This window comes from Gastrolobium bilobum, unplaced genomic scaffold, assembly GCF_033153095.1.
Source record: "Gastrolobium bilobum isolate Gb01-03AN ecotype WA unplaced genomic scaffold, APGP_CSIRO_Gbil_v1 utg326279, whole genome shotgun sequence".
NCBI classification, from domain to species: domain Eukaryota; kingdom Viridiplantae; phylum Streptophyta; class Magnoliopsida; order Fabales; family Fabaceae; genus Gastrolobium; species Gastrolobium bilobum.
In genome coordinates, this window is record NW_026897349.1 from 11,393 (window position 1) to 32,188 (window position 20,796).

At 38.3% G+C, this 20,796-nt stretch overlaps 1 protein-coding gene across 1 annotated transcript; it reads left to right on the forward strand.

Annotated features, from left to right (window-relative positions):
* Positions 1 to 1,506: 1,506 nt before the first annotated feature.
* LOC133306149 (copper-transporting ATPase PAA1, chloroplastic-like) lies at positions 1,507 to 20,792 on the forward strand (the record flags this gene model as incomplete). The annotated part of the gene is made up of 8 exons (XM_061506424.1): positions 1,507 to 1,557; positions 2,162 to 2,310; positions 16,268 to 16,400; positions 16,948 to 17,045; positions 17,324 to 17,564; positions 18,228 to 18,431; positions 19,728 to 19,808; positions 20,646 to 20,792. Coding segments are annotated over exons 1-8 (1,104 nt in total), but the record flags the coding sequence as incomplete, so codon positions are not given.
* Positions 20,793 to 20,796: the final 4 nt, after the last annotated feature.

A 20,796-nucleotide genomic window follows, 5' to 3' on the forward strand; every position in this document is an offset into this window, starting at 1 on the left:
TGTGATAGAACAAGATTTTTTTTGTTTGGTGAACAAAATTTTAAGGGTAGGTAGCCTCATTCCAAGGTTGGGACATGCCACAATCCTCACTGAAAGCTTACATGGTACTTACAGATGACCTAAGAACGAAAGACACCAGCAAGAATCAAACCTACCTTTTTGTCAGTATTATTTGATCCTACCAATTAAGCCAAGCCTCATTGGCATAGAACAAACTTTTTAATATCAGTAAAATTTGCTCATAAATTTCAGCAAAATCATACTCTGATTGTAATCAACAAAAAATCTACACATCCCACAAATTAATACTCCTAATTTGTTTTTGATGCGGAACGCATGCTACCGCCATTTTCTTAAAACCAGAGTTCTTACATTCATCCTTTCATTACAAAGGTATAGGAAAAAACTACAGAAGACTGTCATAATCAGTCATTAAATACGAGATTGTGATCACAGTTGATTCATTAAGAGGTAGATGCTTGCATTGAGATATCTACAGGACTAACTTGTTTTTCATAGTGACTGCATGACACCACTAATTTCTTCAATAACAAAAACCATTTTTTTGTAGGCATCTTTTTAATACAAAGATAAAAGGAGAAACTGCAGAACATATCATTGCCGAACATTTATTAAGAAAGCATAGTCTCAGCTGGAACTACTAATAGGTGAATCATTTGAATTGAAATATCTTTAGTTTGGTACTGATAATTAGAAACTACGAATAGGTGAATCCATTTGACAAGTTTTTGTCCTAGTAAACTGGTATTGGTAGTAAAGTCCTAATCCTTCAACATTGGAAACTTTCGAGTCAAGACTCAAGCATGCACAGCCACATAACATAGCCTTAACTTTCTGCTTCTTGCTTTCTCACAATCCTAAACCATGATAACCTCCTTGCCCATTCAAAACACTAAAATTTTCCTTGCCTTAAATCCTCAAGGTCCTCACTCTAACTATCTAAGGGTTCTTTCTAGTGTGCATATATGGAAACCAAGCCAAAAAATCCCAAATCGATGGTAAGAAGGTACTTAAGTCTGTCCTAGTAATCATGTGGCCAATCCAGGAGTAAGGAGAAGTGCATACATACACCTACTAAAGCCTCAACAAGAAATGATGAAAGAAGCAAGCAGTAAATCATAGGTCACAAACCATATAGACCCTAATTATAATGAGAGCTTGAACATTGGTATTAGAGCAATTATGTTTTTCACCTAATAAGATTTAATAATAAATTTATAGATTTAAAAAATAACATAAAATCATTAAGTATATCTATTTGGACTTCAAGTCAAACTAAGATATCATTTTAAGTCTTGTTTGAAATGTCAATTTGTTATTTGGAGTAACTTTCTCTGTCAAAGAAAGTAAAACATCCATAACTAAAGGAAGTCGAGAGAAAACAAAAGACAATGAGAGAAAGTAGAGACAGAATAAAGAGAGGGAAAGAAAAAGCCTTCGTGAATTCTTGGATACAATTGAACATGAGACTCTCCGTATACAGAGATGACTATATATAGAAGTGCAGAAGACTTGCACAGCAAGCTAAGTAGTCTGGTAACTGTTGTAACTGAACAGCAGAATGCCAGCTAGGCTAACAAAGCTAGTCGAGGTACTGCCACACCAGATACAACACTACTGCTACTGATATAATCATACAACTACACAGCTGCAGGATACTGATACACCTACTATATAGTATATACTGATACAGAGAAAAATACAATACAATATAAAGATACATATCCTGTGTATATACTCTAATAATAACTGATTTTACCATACAAGCAACAAACAAGTCTAACAAACTTCCTCATCGAGTTAGCAGTGTCACTGCCCAACGAGAAAAACAGTTTAGGGAGAAATTTCCTTATCCTTTCTCCAAACTAATAAACCCACTAACCATCTTTTGTAGAAAAAACTATTACTTCAAAAAGCTTCAATCCCCCAGAGGTAAAGAACAAATGTAAAGTTCAAGGAGATGAAAGGGTTTCGTTGGAAGTAAGACAACAGTAAGTTAATGAGATAAACATAAGGCCAACTTAATATGCTGTTGTTGAAGAAACCAATTACTTTTTTCTCCATTTCCTTATCATAGCAGTGTAGTAGTCCTCCAATCACTTAATGTGTCAAACCTGAATCTTTTCTTCTTGCACCACAGAAAGGATTACTCTTGCGGGGTGGAAACATTCTAGAGAAGTTTGCCATGGTAAACACAGTTGTGTTCGATAAAACAGGGACCCTTACAGTTGGTAGACCTGTGGTGACAAAGATTGTCACTCCTACATGCATAGAAAATGCAAATCCAAGGTAGTGTAGGGCAAGAAATTTTTGTTCATTTATCACAATCGATTCATTTGGAAATATTCTTTTCTAAAGATGATGACTTTGTCTAATTTTTCATCTGCACAAGATGATATCCATTTTGCTGTCGGTATAGAATCAGGTTTAAGTATTTAACCATGAATAATCATGAGAGAAGCCATTCCCATGTTGTTAATACATGATAATAATGACTGGAATGGAAAAATACTGATTATTACTTAAATATTCAAGTACAAAGTGTTACAATATATAGATAGATGTGAGTAATTACTTTCATAATATTTAATTCTTGGGAAACACAAAATAAATAAATATGCTCTATAATCCGTCCTATCAAATGTCTTATAAAAGGAAAAAAAAATCTACAATAATTGCACAATTATTCCTTTAATATTTACAACAGTCTTCTTCAAACTGGTCAATGGATATCTATCATTCCCAACATGCTAGTAAGATCTTGAAACCTCTCTATAGGCAGTCCTTTAGTTAACATATCTGCTAGCTAAACCATTGAAGAAACATAAGTTGTGTTGATAAATCCAATATCTAGTTTTTCCTTGCAACAAGCTGGTTCATCTCAACATGTTTACTTCTACTATGTTGAGCCAAATTATGGGCAATGCTGATAGCTGATTTGTTGTCACAGAATATTGAAACTAGTGATTGACGAAAAAAATGAAAGAAACAGAGAGAAAAAGTTTAGAACATAAGAGAGAAAACTGAGATAACTTAGTATTTTTTAAAAGCGTGTTTTTTGTTATTTTCTTCTGATTCTGAGCACTTGCTATGAAATAATTTATATTAGATACAGAACACAACTACACTTTACAGCCCTCACTCTCCTCTCTAACTCAAGGGTGGATAAAGAAATTGTAAGTTAATCATACACCCTGATTTTGTCTTTTAGACTAGAGAACTTGATCTAGGACAATAGCTTGGTAATACCATCAGCAAGTTGGTCTTCAGCAAGGACAAGAGCAACAATCAAGCTCTTGTTGAGAACTGGAGAGAGAGAGAGAGAGAGAGAGAGAGAGGCTGTACTCAAGTTGTCAGAGTGTATAACTGGAGTTGTGACCGGCACATGTAGATCAGTGAGGTTTGGATCCAGAGGAGTTCTGAGGTGTCAAAGCCAAGCTGCGGTATTTTAGTACTGGAATGTGCAACTAGAGGCTGCTTTTTAGACCATCAAGATATTAAGTTTGGTCCGAAGAAAACACAAGCACTAGAGATAGTTCTGCATCTGGGTTGATGCCCAGTTAGAATCACAAAAGGCCCGAAGAGAGACCAAGTTTGGGCTGACACCTGGCTCAAGAAGCAATTCATGCATAGTTGTACCTTTCAAATAACACAGTATGTGTTTTAACAGCCTTCCAATGTGACTCTAGTGGCTGTTGTAAATATAATAAACTGGCAGACTTTATTAATACAACAGGAAATTTCAGGTCAAGTGATGGTGGCATACTGAAGTGCTCCAACAGTGGACCTATACAAATGGAGGTCCTTCAAACAGTCGCTGCCATGTTTGCCTGGTTCACAACTGCCATAGGAATATAAATTATACTTGAAAAAGGGTATTCTGATATATTTTAGAATTGTAAATAATCTGTACAAAGGGTTCTCTATTTATAGAGAATATTTGACCTACTTTTAACCTAATGGGCTTGGCCCAATACAACAAAGGGCTTGGCCCAATACAACAATAAATGACTAAATAAAAACTAAATAATAACTAAATCAATATTATTTACAACACTCCCCCTCAAGCTGAGGAATAGATATTTATCATTCCCAGCTTGCTAGTAAGTTCTTGAAATCTGTCTGAAGGAAGCCCCTTTGTTAATAGATCAGCTAATTGACGCTCAGTGGTAATCAACCCGCTATCAAGTTTCTCTTTGATGAAATGGCGGTCGACCTCAATATGTTTAGTCCGATCATGTTGAACTGGATTATGAGCTATACAAATAGCGGACTTATTATCACATAGCAGCTTCATAGGTCCCTCACATTTTATTTTGAGATCATCAAGTACAATTTTCAGCCACAGTAACTCACAAATGCCTTGAGCCATAGCTCGAAATTCAGCTTCTGCACTTGATCTGGCAACCACATCTTGTTTCTTACTTCTCCATGACACCAAGTTACCGCAAAGAAACATGCAATAACCAGTGGTAGAACGACGGTCAGTCACGGATCCAGCATAATCAGCATCTGTGTAGACTTCTAAAGATAGATTGCCATCACGTCGGAATAACAATCCTTTACCAGGAGTACCTTTAAGATACTGAAGAATTCTCTCTACTGCCTGCATGTGTTTTTCCTTTGGATCGTGCATAAACTGACTGACAACACTAACAGCATAAGCTAGGTCTGGTCTAGTATGGGCCAGATATATCAATTTCCCAACTAGCCGTTGATATTGTCCTTTATCAACTGGAGGACTCTCTTCTTCATAGCCCATCTTGTGATTCTGCTCAATAGGAGTATTAGAGGGTTTACACCCGAGCTTTCCTGCTTCTTTGAGAAGATCAAGAACATATTTCCTTTGGCTGATAAAAATTCCTTTGCTTGAATGAGCTACTTCTATCCCTAGGAAATATCTCAGTTTCCCAAGGTCTTTGACTTCGAACTCAGAGGCAAGCCGTGTCTGCAGAATCTGTCTCTCCACAAAATCATCACCTGTGATAATAATATCATCAACATATACAAGGAGCACAGTAAGCTTCCCGTTTTGGGAGTGCTTGAAGAAAAGAGTGTGATCTCCTTGACTCTGTCTATATCCTAAGGTCATCATAACCTTAGTAAACCGTCCAAACCAAGCACGAGGTGACTGCTTCAATCCATACAAGGCCTTTTTTAATCGACAAACTTTATTTTCCCCCTTCACAGAATCAAAACCAGGCGGGATTTCCATGTAGACTTCTTCTTCTAACTCACCATTGAGGAAAGCATTTTTCACATCAAATTGATTTATATCCCAATTGTAATGGGCAGCAAGGGACAACAAGATTCTCACTGTATTCATCTTTGCAACTGGAGCAAAGGTTTCTTCATAATCAATGCCATAGGTTTGAGTGTAACCTTTGGCGACTAATCGAGCCTTGTATCTCTCAAGAGTGCCATCAGAATTATATTTTAGGGCATAAACCCATCTGCACCCTACTGCTTTCTTTCCGTTGGGTCTATCAATAACCTCCCATGTTTTATTTTTCTCCAACGCATTCATCTCCTCTTGCATGGCTTGAGCCCAATTCCCATCTTTCAAAGCTTCATGTACTAATTTTGGGATTGAAGTAGAATCTAGTGCTGAAACAAAGCTTTTGTGCTGCACAGAAAGATTAGCAGAGGAAACAAAATGGGAGATAGGGTATTGAGTACAAGAGGGACAGGAAGAACAAGATTTCTTGGAACAAGATCTTTTTCCTTTTCTTAAAGCAATGGGTAAATCATCAGAAGCAGTAGTAATGGGTAAGTCATTAGAAGTATCATGATCAGAAATATGAGATTCAGGACTTACCAGTGGTTCTGACGATTGAGGTTGCTGTTGAGGCAATGTGGGCTGTTTCCTTCTTTGATATACCAATTCAGGTGTTACAATCTTCCGTATCTCTTGTGTACTTGATGTATCAGTCATAGGAGGATCAGTTACAGGAGGATCAGACATAGACACATTAGGAACAGGAACAAGAGGAAGAGACACTGACACAGGTGAAGGAGTAGACACTGAAGTTTCAAAGAAGGAAGGTGATGAGTCTTCTGGTGAATCATTCTCCCCCTGAAGATGAGGACCTTGGAAAAAGGACTCAGATTCCTGAAATGTAACATCCATAGAAACAAAAAATTTCCGACTTCCAGGGTGATAGCACTTGTAGCCCTTCTTATCAGGAGCATATCCAAGGAAGACACATTTAAGAGCCCTAGGATCCAACTTACTGCGATGCTGTTTATGAATATGAACAAAGGCAACACACCCAAACACTCGAGGAGGAAGACTTTGCAAAGTTGGAACAGAAGGAAAAAAAGAAGTCATGGAGTGAATAGGACTTACATGATCGAGAACCCGAGTGGGTAGACGATTGATCAAGAATGCTGCAGTAAGAATGGCATCTCCCCAATAGCATTTGGGTACATGTGTTTGAAACAATAAGGCACGAGCAACTTCAAGAAGGTGACGATTTTTCCTTTCAGCAACCCTATTTTGTTGAGAGGTGTCTACACAAGTAAGTTCATGAATCATACCTTGATTTTGTATAAATTGGGAAAAAGAGTGATTGACATATTCAGTACCATTATCTGTCCTTAGTCTTTTGATTTTTTTACAAAATTGAGTCTCAATCATTTTATAAAATTGAAAGAACAGTTTTGGTACCTCAGACTTTTCATGCATTAAGTAAACCCAAGTTACACGAGTGCAATCATCAATAAAAGAAACAAACCATTTATTTCCAGAAGAATGAGGGACCTTAGAAGGACCCCAAACATCAGAATGAATAAGATCAAAAGGTTCAACACTTTTAGTAATACTAGAAGGGAAAGACACACGATGATGCTTAGCAAACTCACAAACATCACAATGAAAAGACTCAACAGACTTAGACAAAAACAAAGACGGAAATAAAGACTTGAGTAAACTAAATGGAGGATGTCCCAAGCGCTTATGATGAAGCCAAATCAGAGAATCAGCAGTTGACTGGCCATGTGACAGTAAGATGTGATCCTTAACATGAGTTGCAGGAGATTGTGACACCAGATAATACAGCCCACCTTGCTCTTTAGCACCCCCAATCGTCTTCCCTGTGGCGAGATCCTGAAAAACACAGTGAGTAGGAAAGAAGGTTACAGTGCAATTTAAATCTTTTGTGATTTTATGAATAGAAAGAAGATTAGTAGAAAGTTTAGGGACATGAAGAGCATCTTTGAGATGTAAGGAAGGCTGTAATTTTATGTTACCAGAACCCGCAACCGATGTATGGGAGCCATCAGCTACGGCTATCGTATGAGTGCCAATGGTAGGGTTATAAGAAACAAAGGGGTCAGCACAACAAGCCATATGATCAGTAGCACCAGAATCAACAACCCAAGAATGTTTAAAATCAATACATGAAGTAAGAAAAGAAGAAATTTTGGAGCTCATACCAGTCATAGCCAAATCACTAGTACCAGATGGCTTACTCAGAGAATCAAGTATGGTCCGAAGTCGTTCCAACTCATCTGGACGAAATGCAGGTTAAGTCTCATTAGGTGTAGGAGCTATATCAGAAGAAGTAAAATGCGCTTGACCACGCATCCTTGCCATCTTTTCTAAGACAGTTTGTTTTCCATGGAGACGATAGCATAGATCCTTGATATGACCTGTTCTTTTACAATAAGAACACCAGCGATCATCTTTCTTAGGTCTAGAAGATGCTCCATCAGAATATTTTGGAAAGGAACTCCTGTAAGTAGAACCATCCTTTTTTGTTGAAATCATAGCAGACCCATCAGTGGGTTTAGAAGCAGCACCATCTTTTGATGATAACATGACAGATTTATCAGGGTTCATCATAACACCCCGACGATTCTCCTCTCCCCGAACAGTATTGAAAACAGCAGAAAGGGATGGAAAAGTTTCTTTGCCAAGTATCTGAACCCGAATAAGATCATACTCGGAATTTAAACCAGCAAGAAAATCAAAAATACGCTCATTTTCCACCTCCTTGGCTAAAGCAGTAGCATCTGCAGTACATTTCATCTTCAAACTCTGAAATTGATCAAGTTCAGTCCATAACTCCTTCAAGGTGCCATAGTACTCAGTCACGGATAAAGAATCTTGTTTTGTAGTGAATATTTTATTGCGCAATTCATAGCGCGCAGCCATATCCTGTTTCAAGGAATAAGTGGAGCGAACAGTTTCCCAAATCTCCATAGCAGAAGACAAAAACATACAATGACGACCCACTTCAGGAGTCATCGAATTCCACAACCAAGTCATGATAAGAGAATCCTCATTATCCCAAACAGCAAAATCGGGATCCGTGGCAGCAGGAGCAGGGCCATCAAGATGAGCAATCTTATTGCGACTCTTGATGGTAGTACGAATGAACTGAGACCATGACAAATAATTTGATCCGTCAAATCGATAACTCTGATGTAGACTTGGAAGATCATTGTGACCAAGAGGGGTCACCACAGAGGGTAGAATTTTTTTCAGATAAGTTTAGAGTTGAATCACCGTCGGAAGCGGCCATACTGCAAAACAACTCAAGGAATAGTACCAAGAAGCCAAAAAATCACGAAAAATTACCAAACGAGGTCCGATCAAAGAGGTGAGCACAGATCCAGAACGAGCTTGGAGAGTCGATCAAGACTGCACCGGTCCGTAGCCAATAGCAACCGTCACGCGCTGGCGGCGCGTGGGATTCACGCGCAGGGAAAGGAGCGGCGCGTGGAGGCGCGTCTGAGGTCCGATCGGGCTGGGCTTTTCAGGCGAAGGTCGTCCAAGGGTTGTGAACCTATCTGGGGCTGATCGGAGTTGAATGGCCGCCAGAAAGAAGGTCAATCGCGATGAACAGTGTTCTTCGTTAGTGAAAACCGCTTTCTGTTTGGAGGTGACGTTGAACGGTTCAGTTTGGGGTCTTGTTATTGAGGAAGATGAGAGAAAAACAAAGAGAAGCAGTGATCTCTCGGTCCAAGAGGTCCCCGGAAAATTTTTCCGGTGACGGCTGATGGTAGCGAGAGATGGAAAACAAAAAAAGGTTTCGTAGGCGCGGAAGCAGAGCCCTCAAGATCAAGAGCTCTGATACCAACTTGAAAAAGGGTATTCTGATATATTTTAGAATTGTAAATAATCTGTACAAAGAGTTCTCTATTTATAGAGAATATTTGACCTACTTTTAACCTAATGGGCTTGGCCCAATACAACAAAGGGCTTGGCCCAATACAACAATAAATGACTAAATAAAAACTAAATAATAACTAAATCAATATTATTTACAACAATTATCTTGGCATCGCTCTTCACTCTTGACTTTAATGCCTAAAAAGTATTCTAGAGAACCTAACTGATTGAGGGAAACACTGAGTTAAGCTTGGTGATGCATTGCTCGATGTGTTAGAGATATATAAAACCATTAATGCAGTCTCATCCACCAGCTTAAGCTTTTGAGTTGAATTGGTTCTTTACATGGAATCTGAGTTTCGGTGTCCCGGGTTCGATCATCGCTGCCCTCCATTTTCTTTGTGGAATTTATTAGCATAGGTAGGCTGGGCGTAATGCATCATCCACCTTTCAAACCTAATGGGCTTTCTTACGAGGGGGCGTGTTAGAGATAAATAAAACCATTAATACAGCTTCACCCACCAACTTAAGCTTTTGGGTTGAATTGGTTCTTTACACTATGAGAGGTAAAGAGGTATCAGTCACAATTATATCATCCATATAAATTAAAACATAAATGCGATGAGTAGTTCTGTTTGAGAATACTTAAAGAATATAGAAAGTATGAATATTGTATTGTATTGAATTGTGTATAACTGTACAAGAGAGCTCTCTATTTATAGAGGTGAAGCTTCTAGAACTAAAAAATAAAACAATAATAATAATACAATATTATTTCCAACACTCACCCTCAAGCTAGCGCGTATATATCATAAGCTCCTAGCTTGTTACATATGTAATTTATTTGAGGACCTCTAAGAGCCTTGGTGAAAACATTTGCAAGTTGATCATTGGAATTGACAAATGTTGTCTCAATCTCTCCTGACTGAATCTTTTTTCGAACAAAGTAACAGTCGATTTTTATGTGTTTGGTCCTCTCATGAAAAAACGGGTTAAATGATATATGCAATGCAGCTTGATTGTCACAAATAAGTTTCATGGGCCGTTGTTCACAGAGATGTAGTTCCTTGATCAATTGTCTTAACCAGATGAGCTCACAAGTTGCATTTTCCATTGCCCGATATTTTGCCTCTGCACTCGATCTGACTACTACAGTTTGCTTTTTACTTTTCCAAGAAATTAAATTTTCACCAAGGAGAATACAATACCTAGAAGTAGAGCTTTGAGAACTTGCCTAATCAGCGACTGAATAGCTACACACCTCCATATTCCCCTTATTTGTGTATAATAAACCTCTTCCTGGTGCTCTTTTGATGTATCTGAGGATCCTAACAACTGTATCCCAATGAGAGTAACAAGGAGAGTCAAGGAATTGTCTTGCTACACTAACTGTAAAGGAGATATCTGGCCTTGTCATATTAAGATAATTCAACTTTCCAACTAATCTACGATAACGTCCGATGGCTCCCTCTATCTAGGTAATAGCTTAATAGTGGGAACCATAGGTGTATCAATGGGCTTACATCCCAACATACCGGTCTCCTCTAAGATATCTAGGACATATTTTCTCAGACAAATGAAAATGCCCTACCTGAATTGTGCCACTTCAATCCCAAAGAAATAGCGAAGCTTGCCAAGGTCTTTAATTTGAAATTGACTAAATAAGTACTTCTTTAACTGATCAATCTCAGCTTGATCGTTGCTAGTAATAATGATATCATTAACATAGACCAAGAGATAGATGCACTGATTCAGAGGAACTATGCCGATAGAAGATAGAATGATCGGCTTCACTTCGGATTAAATCGAAGGCTTGAACAGCGGAACTGAAGCGACTAAACCAAGCCTGAAGAGATTTCTTCATACCTTATAAGGATTTACGAAGCTTACATACCATTCCAGAACACTTCCCTTGAGCAACAAATTCCGGTGGTTGCTCCATGTATACTTCTTCCTGCAAATCACCATGTAAGAAGGCATTTTTTATATCAAGTTGAAGAAAGGGCCAATGATGAATGGCAGCAAGAGTAAACAACAAACGAACAGAAGATTGAAGAGTGTGCTTTCCTTGCTAACAAGACTGGAAGTTTAAAGATTGAAGAGTAGACAAAAAAGGAACCATATGCTGAAGCTTGGAGAGACTTGGATGACCCAAACGACTGTGGATTAGTTCAGGAGACTATGTGAGAGAGCACGCCACTGGAGAATGAGGCGCAATCAGATAGTAGAGATCTCGTGACTCACGGCCTACTCCAATCGTCTTCCCTGTACCTGAATCCTACATAAAGACAAATTGGAAAGGCAACAATGCATGAAAGAGAATGGATCAACTGGCTAATATATATTAAATTGAAAGGCATGTCAGGTATATGATAAACAGATGTCAAAGTCAAATAGGGTGTTGGGCTGGCTTGCCCAATACCATGGGTAGAGGCCTTGGTGCCATCAGCAAGAGTAACAGAAGGTAGATTATCAAAATAAGTAAGTGAGATAAAGAGATCCTTATTACCACAAAAGTGAGTAGTAGCACCTGTGTCTATTATCCAGGGTCTAAGAGATGATCGAGAAAGACAAGCAACATGATTACTAGTATCTTTGGCAGGAGTCTGGGAAGAAACCTTTTCAAGAAGAGCTTCATCATCTGCACTCGAAATAGTTACTGATCTAATAAAGGATGGTGAAGCATCGGTCTGAGCAAAGGTGACAGTTGGTGGCTTCAAGTGAAGGTACTTCCTGTAGCAACATTCTTCAAGTGTCCGAGGTTCTGGCAATAATTGCATTGGGGCCTTTATCCGCGATCGCGTCCACGATTCCAATTGGAATCGTTAGCACGAGAGATGAGGGCAAGACCGCTTTTGATCACCTTAATTGAGCCCTCCATTACAAATCAGATGTAAGAACCTGCAAAGATAAAAGAAAAGTGCAGATAACAGCAAGAAAGCAGGAGATCGTGCCAAAACGGCACAAAACGGTGTCCAAACTGCGAATTTTTCCCGATATTTCCCTAACGGATGAGACCCACAACGAATGGAGACCAGATCTAGAAAGAGGAAGAGAAGAAGAACAAGACGGTGGTGGTCCGGCCCGAAAAGGTGGTCAGATGCTCTCTCACGAGTTGGAAAAAACTTCCACCAGCGTGTTGGAGCTCCGATGGCGACGCCGCTTGGACGACTGGATGCTTCTCCTCGAGGCGGTTATGATCGTGTGGTTGTTTGCCGGAAAAGTGCTTCGTCGACTGTGAACAGTGGCGGATGGAGGTTTCTGGCGATGATCGGTGACTTTTTCTGACGATCTGAGGTTAAGGAACTGAAAGAGAGTTTCCAGTATGATGCACGACATAGACGATTTGCTGGAATGACGCCGACAAGAATTTTTCTTCAGAAGTGACGTTTCCCAAAACACAAGCTCCGGTACCAACTTAAAGAATATGGAAAGTATGAATATTGTATTGTATTGAATTGTGTATAATTGTATAAGAGAGCTTTCTATTTATAGAGGCTAATTGACTTAATGGGCTATGCCCAAAGAAGCTTCTAGAACTAAAAAATAAAACAATAATAGTACGATGTTATTTCCAACAAGAATACATTTGCTAGAGACAAACCTAATTCCAAACTAGACCTTAGGTGGCAGTTTAAACCATAGATAGCATTGTTTATTTTGCAAACCAAGGATTTATCTAACAGCTTCGAAGCACATAAGTTGTTGTATATAGGCTTCCTCTTCAAGTAGTCCATTAAAAAAAACATTATTAACATCTGGTTGCTGGATGGATCGCCTATTGGTGATGGCTAAAGTAAGAATGAGCTGAATGGTCACTGGTTTAACTGCAGCGAAAAATATTTCAGTATTGTAAAACCATGATTGTTGGGGAAATCCTTTGGAGACTAGGCGGGTCTTGTATTTATTGATAGAGCCATGAGGATTCTCTTATGCCTGAAAAATCCATTTGCAACCAATAGCATGCGATCAAATGGAAGTGAAACGAAAGACCAAGTATTGTTACCAATTAGGGCATCAAATTCAGCTTGCATAGCAGTTTTTTCAGTGAGTAGCTAGGGCCTGTTTAATTGAGTTGGGATCCATATCAGTGAGGAGTAAGGTCAGACCTAGACTAGGCTTAACAATGCCATACTTAAACCAAGTTTGCATCGGGTGAATGGACTTAGAAGAGGATGGTAACGAGGAAACAACTAGGTGGGGAGAAGTTGGATCAGAAGAGGAAGAAGGAGAATAATAGATACCAAAGCATTTGCCTACGGTACGACGGAAACTGCGGTACGATGGAAACTGCAGTGTGCAGTGGTGCCAGATTTTGGAAGGGATTTGGTGAGGAACCCACGGCAGGACCGAATCAAGCTTTGATACCATGTTGAAGCTAGAGATTAATGCGAAAATGAAAGAAACTAAGGAAATGTTTAGAGCAGCAGAGAGAAATTTGTGTTTTTTGAAAGTGAGTTTTTTGTTATTTTCTTCTAAAGTCAGTTCTAAGATCATGAATTTATACATGTATCATAATTAGTTGATACAGTTAGAGATGACTGTCTTAACTGAATGCAATGGCATTTACTAACAGAAGTTATTACAACTATTTTACAAACTGTTATATCTAACAGCTCTGAAAACTAGCTATGTAATTAACTCTGCTAGAAACAGAACACAACTATATTCTAACACAAAATAACTTTCATTGGAGTTTCATACTCTATACTCAAGTATATCTTGGTATCCCCCTTCATCATCGCAGAATTAACAGGAGGTCCTTCGCGCACATCTCAGACAAGGTCCAGAAACGTCTGAGTAACTGGAACGCAATTGTTTTATCTATGGTTAGGAGAGTCACTTTAGCGAACTCCGTGTTGGAAGCTCTTCCCACGTATTCCACTCAGTCCTCTTTCCTCCCCCTGTCTGCGTGTGATGAGCTGGAAAAACATACTCGCAGATTTGTTTGGGGCTCAACCCCGACGCACAGAAGGATCCACTTGGTGCATTGGGAGAAGTTGTGCTCTCCAAAAAATAAGGGTGGCCTAAACTTGAAACACATGAGAGAATTCAACAAGGCGTTGGTTATGAAAGTAGGGCACGGTCTACTAACCAAAAGAGACACTCTTTGGTCCCAAGTTATTCGGAATAAATATAACGTTGGGAATGAGTTAATTCCAACTATCACTCGGAGGAATGGGGTGTCTAACTTGTGGATTGGCATTTGCAAGACCTGGGAGAGCATCACCACTGGGTCCAGGATACTGGTGGGAGATGGGAGGACGACAAACTTCTGGCTCGAAAAATGGCTCCCTCAAACTGACAAGTTGATCAATTTGGCTTTAGAATCGATCCCTGATGAGGTGAAGGACTGAAAGGTGGCAGATTATACCACAGGAATGGGTGACTGGAACTGGGCCCTGATCCAAAACATTCTCCCTGAACACATCTTGAAACTTCTGGCTGGGACAGTTCCTCCAATGCCTGACGACGGGGATGATTGTGTAACCTGGGATCTCACTAATGATGGTGTTTTCTCAGTTAAATCTGCATACAATCTAATCAGTCATAAGACACTGGGAAACAATCCGGTCAATTGGTCCCTGGCTTAGGACTGGGATGGCCCTCAAAAAATCAAGATTTTTCTCTGGCTCTTGATTGGCAGCAACCTGATGACGAACAATATGAGAGTTAGAAGACTCATATCACCCTCAGCTTCTTGTCCTAGATGCAGCCACCATACTGAAGATATCATTCACATTTTTAGAGACTGTCATTGGGCTCGCGAAACCTGGTGCAAGCTTTTGGATGGGAGAATGAATTCTTTCTTTTTCGATACCAATCTACCCGTTTGGCTGGAATCCAACCTCTAGTGGAAGGGGGCACCCTCTCAACGGCGCCACTGGTCCAGACTCTTTGGGGTTGTGTGTTGGTTTCTCTGGCACGAAAGGAATAATCTGGTCTTTAATGGAAGAATTGATGCAAATAATGCTACTGCCATTCGTGCTCTTGGTTTCTTAGCGACTATGGACCAATCAGACGCCATCCTTCAGAAGGCTGGCATTCACCCTAGCCCCAAGTGGGAAGTCCTAATCAGGTGGAACTTTCCAAGTCAAGGCTTTATGAAGATCAACACTGACGGTGCGTACAAGCAGAATAGCAGGATGATGGGATGTGGAGGTGTCTGTCGTGATGACGCGGGTAGATGAATTCTGGGCTTCACTAAGAACATTGGGACTGGAAACTCTTTGATGGCGGAGCTATGGGGGTCCCTCATTGGGTTGGAGATAGCCTGGCCTTACGGGATGAGGAACATTTGTCTTGAAGGAGACTCGGTTACTGCTATTGGCCTCATTAGGTCTAGAGCTGATAGGAATAAACCCTTTTACAACCTTGTCAACAAAATTCGGAAGCTTATATGGAGGGACTGGGTGGTGATGATCTCTCACGTCCACAGAGAGGGAAACCAAGTTGCTGATAAACTCGCGAATATGGCTTTTAGTCAAGGTAGGGGAGTGCAGGTTCTGCATAACCCTCCCAAAGAATGTTGGATGCTGGTCCAGAATGACTTAAGGGGTGTTACTACACCCAGAATGATCCGTCTCTAATGTTTCTTGTTTTATTTCCTTGTATTTCCAAAAAAAAAAAAAAAAAGACATCCCATATAACCATCTTCATCTATTGTAACTTACAAAATCCTTGGGCCATAGGCCGAAACTCGGCTTCTGCACTTGATCAAATGATAATATTTTGTTTCTTGCTCCTCCAGGTAAATAAATTTCCACCCGAGAACATACATTTACCAAATATTGACCTCCTATCAGTAACTGATCCTGCATAGCTAAAATTTGTAAATACTCCTATGAATGGATTTCCACCTCTATTGAATTATGATCCCCTGTCTGGTTTAGCTTTAAGATTCTATATGAACTTGTCCGTTACCTGTAAGAGTCTCACCCCTGGTCATGTATAAACTAGTTAACAACACTAAAATGTATCCTAGTTAACAAAGGAACCAAAGGGTTCTTGCATGAAGGAGTGTAATGTGGAGGGGTGTAATATAAAATCGTTCATGTCTCTTCACCTAATAGTTTAAACTTTTGGGATATTATCTAAATGGTAAATAACATTCCCTTTTTAGTGCAGCCAAACTGAAGAAAATGCTTTGTCTGATGTTGAAGTTCTGAGGTTAGCAGCTGGGGTAGAATCAAATTCGGTACATCCAGTTGGGAGAGCGATTGTAGATGCTGCTCAGGCAGTTAATTGTCATAATGCTAAGGTTCTCATTTTATTTCTTGATTGTTGGAAAGTATCTCCTATTTATGCCTATTTATTAGGGTCTGTATGCGGTAAATAATTAGGATTTTATTGGTATTATTTTCCTTAATTACTTAATTTTTTAGTTTTCTTATCCTAATATTAAAGATTGTAAATCATGCATAAATAGAACGTTCTTTAACAAATCTCTCTTCTACATTGATGATTTGAATTCTGTTCTCCTCATTTGGGGTTATCTCATTGCTCTATCTGTTCTTCCCTTGTTGACATAAACATTACATGATCTGTTTGGCAATTGAGTCGCTATCTTTTTCTAGAAGATATGTCAATAGGTACTACACTTTGTATTATATTAGCTACCCGTTTACAGTCAGCATATGCTATCTATAGGAGACTGACTGATTAGTAGACACTGTATATAAAATTTTGGTAGTCTGGTATACTAACGGGCTCTGTAGAATAGAACCTATTGGTAGTATGTTCGTCAGCTTGTCCTAAAATTGATGAAGATACAACTTTCAGCTTAAGCCTTACCACAAAATTTGCAGGTAGCAGATGGAACATTCCTGGAAGAACCTGGATCTGGTGCAGTAGCAACCATTGATAATAAAAAGGTTTCTGTTGGGACATTGGAATGGATTACCAGGTAAATTGAGTATTTAATTCTTTGATCATGGTTCAAAGATACACAGGATAAGATGTACCTCAAAAATTTTTAATATTTCTTATTAATTTATTATAAAGGATGTATTTCTTTCAATTAATTGCAGCGTATTGGTGTTACTTGCTTTAGACCTAATCCACTTCATTAAGAGACTGGAGGGTAGCTTTGATTGTTCTCTAACAAACATTTTTTTTTTTCTTTTAGAATTTTTTTTTTTTTTATTAATTTCAAAGCTTCAGCAGGTAATTTCCTTTGTGCAGGTGTGGAGTTAACAACAGTATACATCAAGAAATGGATGAGTGTAAAAACCAATCCTTTGTCTATGTTGGGGTCAATGAGACTCTAGCTGGCCTAATTTATTTTGAAGATGAGATAAGGGAAGATGCAAGACACGTTATTGACACATTGTCTAAGCAAGATATTGGTGTATACATGCTGTCTGGAGACAAAAGGAATGCGGCTGAGTATGTTGCATCCCATGTTGGAATTCCCAAAGAGAAGGTAAATGGTTTTCAACGTACAACATAATATTTCATAAATAAGAGGGCGGGTAAGGTTGGGCTTTTGGTGGTTCCATACTAAGAATTTCTAGATAACTGTTAGGAAAACAGCAGTCTACATATGGTCATTGTCATGTTGAAGATGTTACTCCATTGAAGAGGGGCTGAGAGCTGAGGGTTGCTTTTTCTCCATAATCAAATCTCCCAGCTGTAAATGATTATCTTCAGCAGCATTGAGTCATCAATTGGTTGATTAGTGAGAAATTTTTACTTGTTTATTTTTTATGATAGAATAAAAGGTGGAGCTAAACACTTTGTAAATGTTTGTGACCCTCCCATGCTTAAACACGTGAAGTTTTATATTTATTTATTTATTTTGGTAAAAGAAGTTTTATATTTTGTATATCAGAAACTTGCAACTATTTGAAGTAGACTAATGGCAGGCATTTGAGTTAAATTTACCCTGCGAAACCCTGTGGGACTAATGTTTTAGTAATATATTCCCACCTTGTGACATATCAGTCTTTTGCTGACTATTTGGGGTTTGGATATATGTATTGGGTCTGAATCCTTATGCACCAAAAATACTTCTTTGCTAGTTAATATTTTTTAAGTACATGGAATTTTTTTTTGGCTATTCGAAGTCTTATTTTGCCAATTGCAGGTGATATCTGAAGTGAAACCAGACGAGAAAAAGAAGTTCATAAATGAACTACAGAAAGATAATAACATTATAGCTATGGTTGGTGATGGAATTAATGATGCAGCTGCTCTGGCTTCTTCACATATTGGTATTGCACTAGGTGGAGGTGTTGGAGCTGCCAGTGAGGTATCTTCTATTGTATTGATGCGCAACCAGCTCTCACAGGTAATTGTTATTTGCCTTTTTTTAGTTCTAGTTTGTTTAAAGCTTCCATATATTTTCTCAAAAACTATCTTGCTTCTATTTTCTTCAATTTATTGCATCATTTTATTATTTGACTTCATCTGTCAACCATAAAATTTATGTTTAAAAGAAATATACTGTTTGTGAAAATGGCGTGTGAAAAAGCATTTCCTCAGCACTGAAAAGTAGGGCATTTTTCATGTTTCTTCTCCATGTGCATGCCCTTTTGCTTATACAGTTATTCACAGGTGGTGGTTCATGATGATAGGTGAGTGCCATGTACATGTACCTCCCCAAAATTTTAAAAATTCTTAGCGATACATGAGGAAAAAGATTTGGACCCCAAATGTGATGTAAAAATTTCATAAGCCTCCATCTTTTAATCTCCCTTACATTTTTTGGGTGTAGGTTTCATTTCTCAATTCCCATAGACTAGACAATGAGAACCTCACTCTAGGCCCAGTTATTTCACTTTCATTAAGCCCACTTTAGCTTCTTATTTGAAAAAAAGATTATGGTTGTAAACTTTTAAATTTTAGATATATGATATGATACTTTTAAGTATCAATACGTTGTAAATTCTATGCTGTTGTATTTGGTTGGAGTGCTCGTATTTTTAATGAGTTTTTTTTGGCACATCATTTGATTTGGGATAAGATTAAGCGTTTGGCATCTATTTGTTGCAAAGCATGTGGCGGCCTTTTTAATGGGGTTTCATTGACAGACATATAAAGGGACTTAGCTTTGTTCCACTGATTTTTCTTAGTTGTTTTCTTTGTTCTTTTGCTTAGGAAGATTCCTTATCCCCCCCCCCCCTTGCCCTTTGTGATTTTTCTCCTTAACTTGAAAAAAAAAAAAAACAATTGTATGTCATTGTAAATTAATTTACTTGTTGAGCAATCTCCCTGTCCCCCCATAATTTTTGTTCAACCTCCACCACTAGGAAGACGGCTTGCATAAAATACATCTATGTAGTCCCTGACCCTTTTATTAAACTTATTTTTTGTCTCTTTCTGTTTCTATTCTAGAAAACCTACATGTCTATGTATTTTTCCATGAATGCGCAAAATAATATAGCAACCTTTATATTTCATAGTGGATGTCCTACTGAAGTCTATCTTTCTATTTTCCCAACCAATCGTGTACTAGGAACCACGTAACTAAAAGCTAATAGCGTTTACTTTTGTTAGGATATTATGTGCACTCAGAATACTTTTTGCATGTTGATTCAGATAATGGAATGTATATTAGGTAATTAATCTGTTTATTTCTATTCAGCTACTAGATGCTTTGGAGCTTAGCAGGCTAACCATGAATACCGTGAAACAAAATCTTTGGTGGGCTTTCATATACAACATTGTAAGTTCTTCTGCTGTCCAAATATATAAATTGATCAGGACAGTTATATTATAAAAGGGATTGTGGTGAAGTATAACTAACACTTTTCCTTGTGCTTATTTTACTGCCGTATTTGTCATTTGATAGAAATTGATTTTTGTTTTTCCCTGAAAAATTACTTGTTGAAACGTGAAAAATGTTCTGAGCATTTTTTTATATTATGATAGATCTATAAAAGAACCTTTAATTGAAGGAATACAACGCTCCATCTCAAAATATCATGAGTATACCATCCTTTAACGACTAACATCCAATACCACCATATTACTGCTAACAAAAATGTTATCAGCAACTAGCGCAAATGGTCATAATCAGTCTTCTCCTTTGCCTGCTTGCTACTCTGTCCATTGTGCATTTCATTGTGTGTATGCATCAAGATAACTGTATAAACCTTATCATTTTTCAAGTTGACATTTCAGGTAATAAAGAATTCTGATTGTCATGTTATTTTCTTTTTCTTATTTGATGAATAACAAGACTATAAGTTAATATTACTTAAACATATCCACAACTTTTAGGCATAACTGAGCAACTAAATTAAATGTGATTTACCCTTCTTTACTCTGTTAGCATTTCCCGGCCAACATGACGCTGATTTTGTAAGGAACTAGGAGTTCGGTCATATTGGATTGTTCATTTCTTTCACCAAATTCAACTTAGTTTCGGACTGATTGAACCTTTTTTTTTTCAATGTTTCTATTCATAGTTTTGATTTTGGAATCTCTTGACTCAAAAGTATTTTATAATTTTCTCGTTATTCAACTGTCATGGTGTAATTATACTTCTATCTTTATACAGGTAGGGATTCCAATCGCAGCTGGAGTTTTATTTCCTATAAATGGGACTATGCTGACTCCATCAATTGCAGGGGCTCTCATGGGTTTCAGTTCCATTGGCGTAATGACTAACTCGTTACTTTTGAGATTCAAATTTTCCTCAAAGCAGAAAC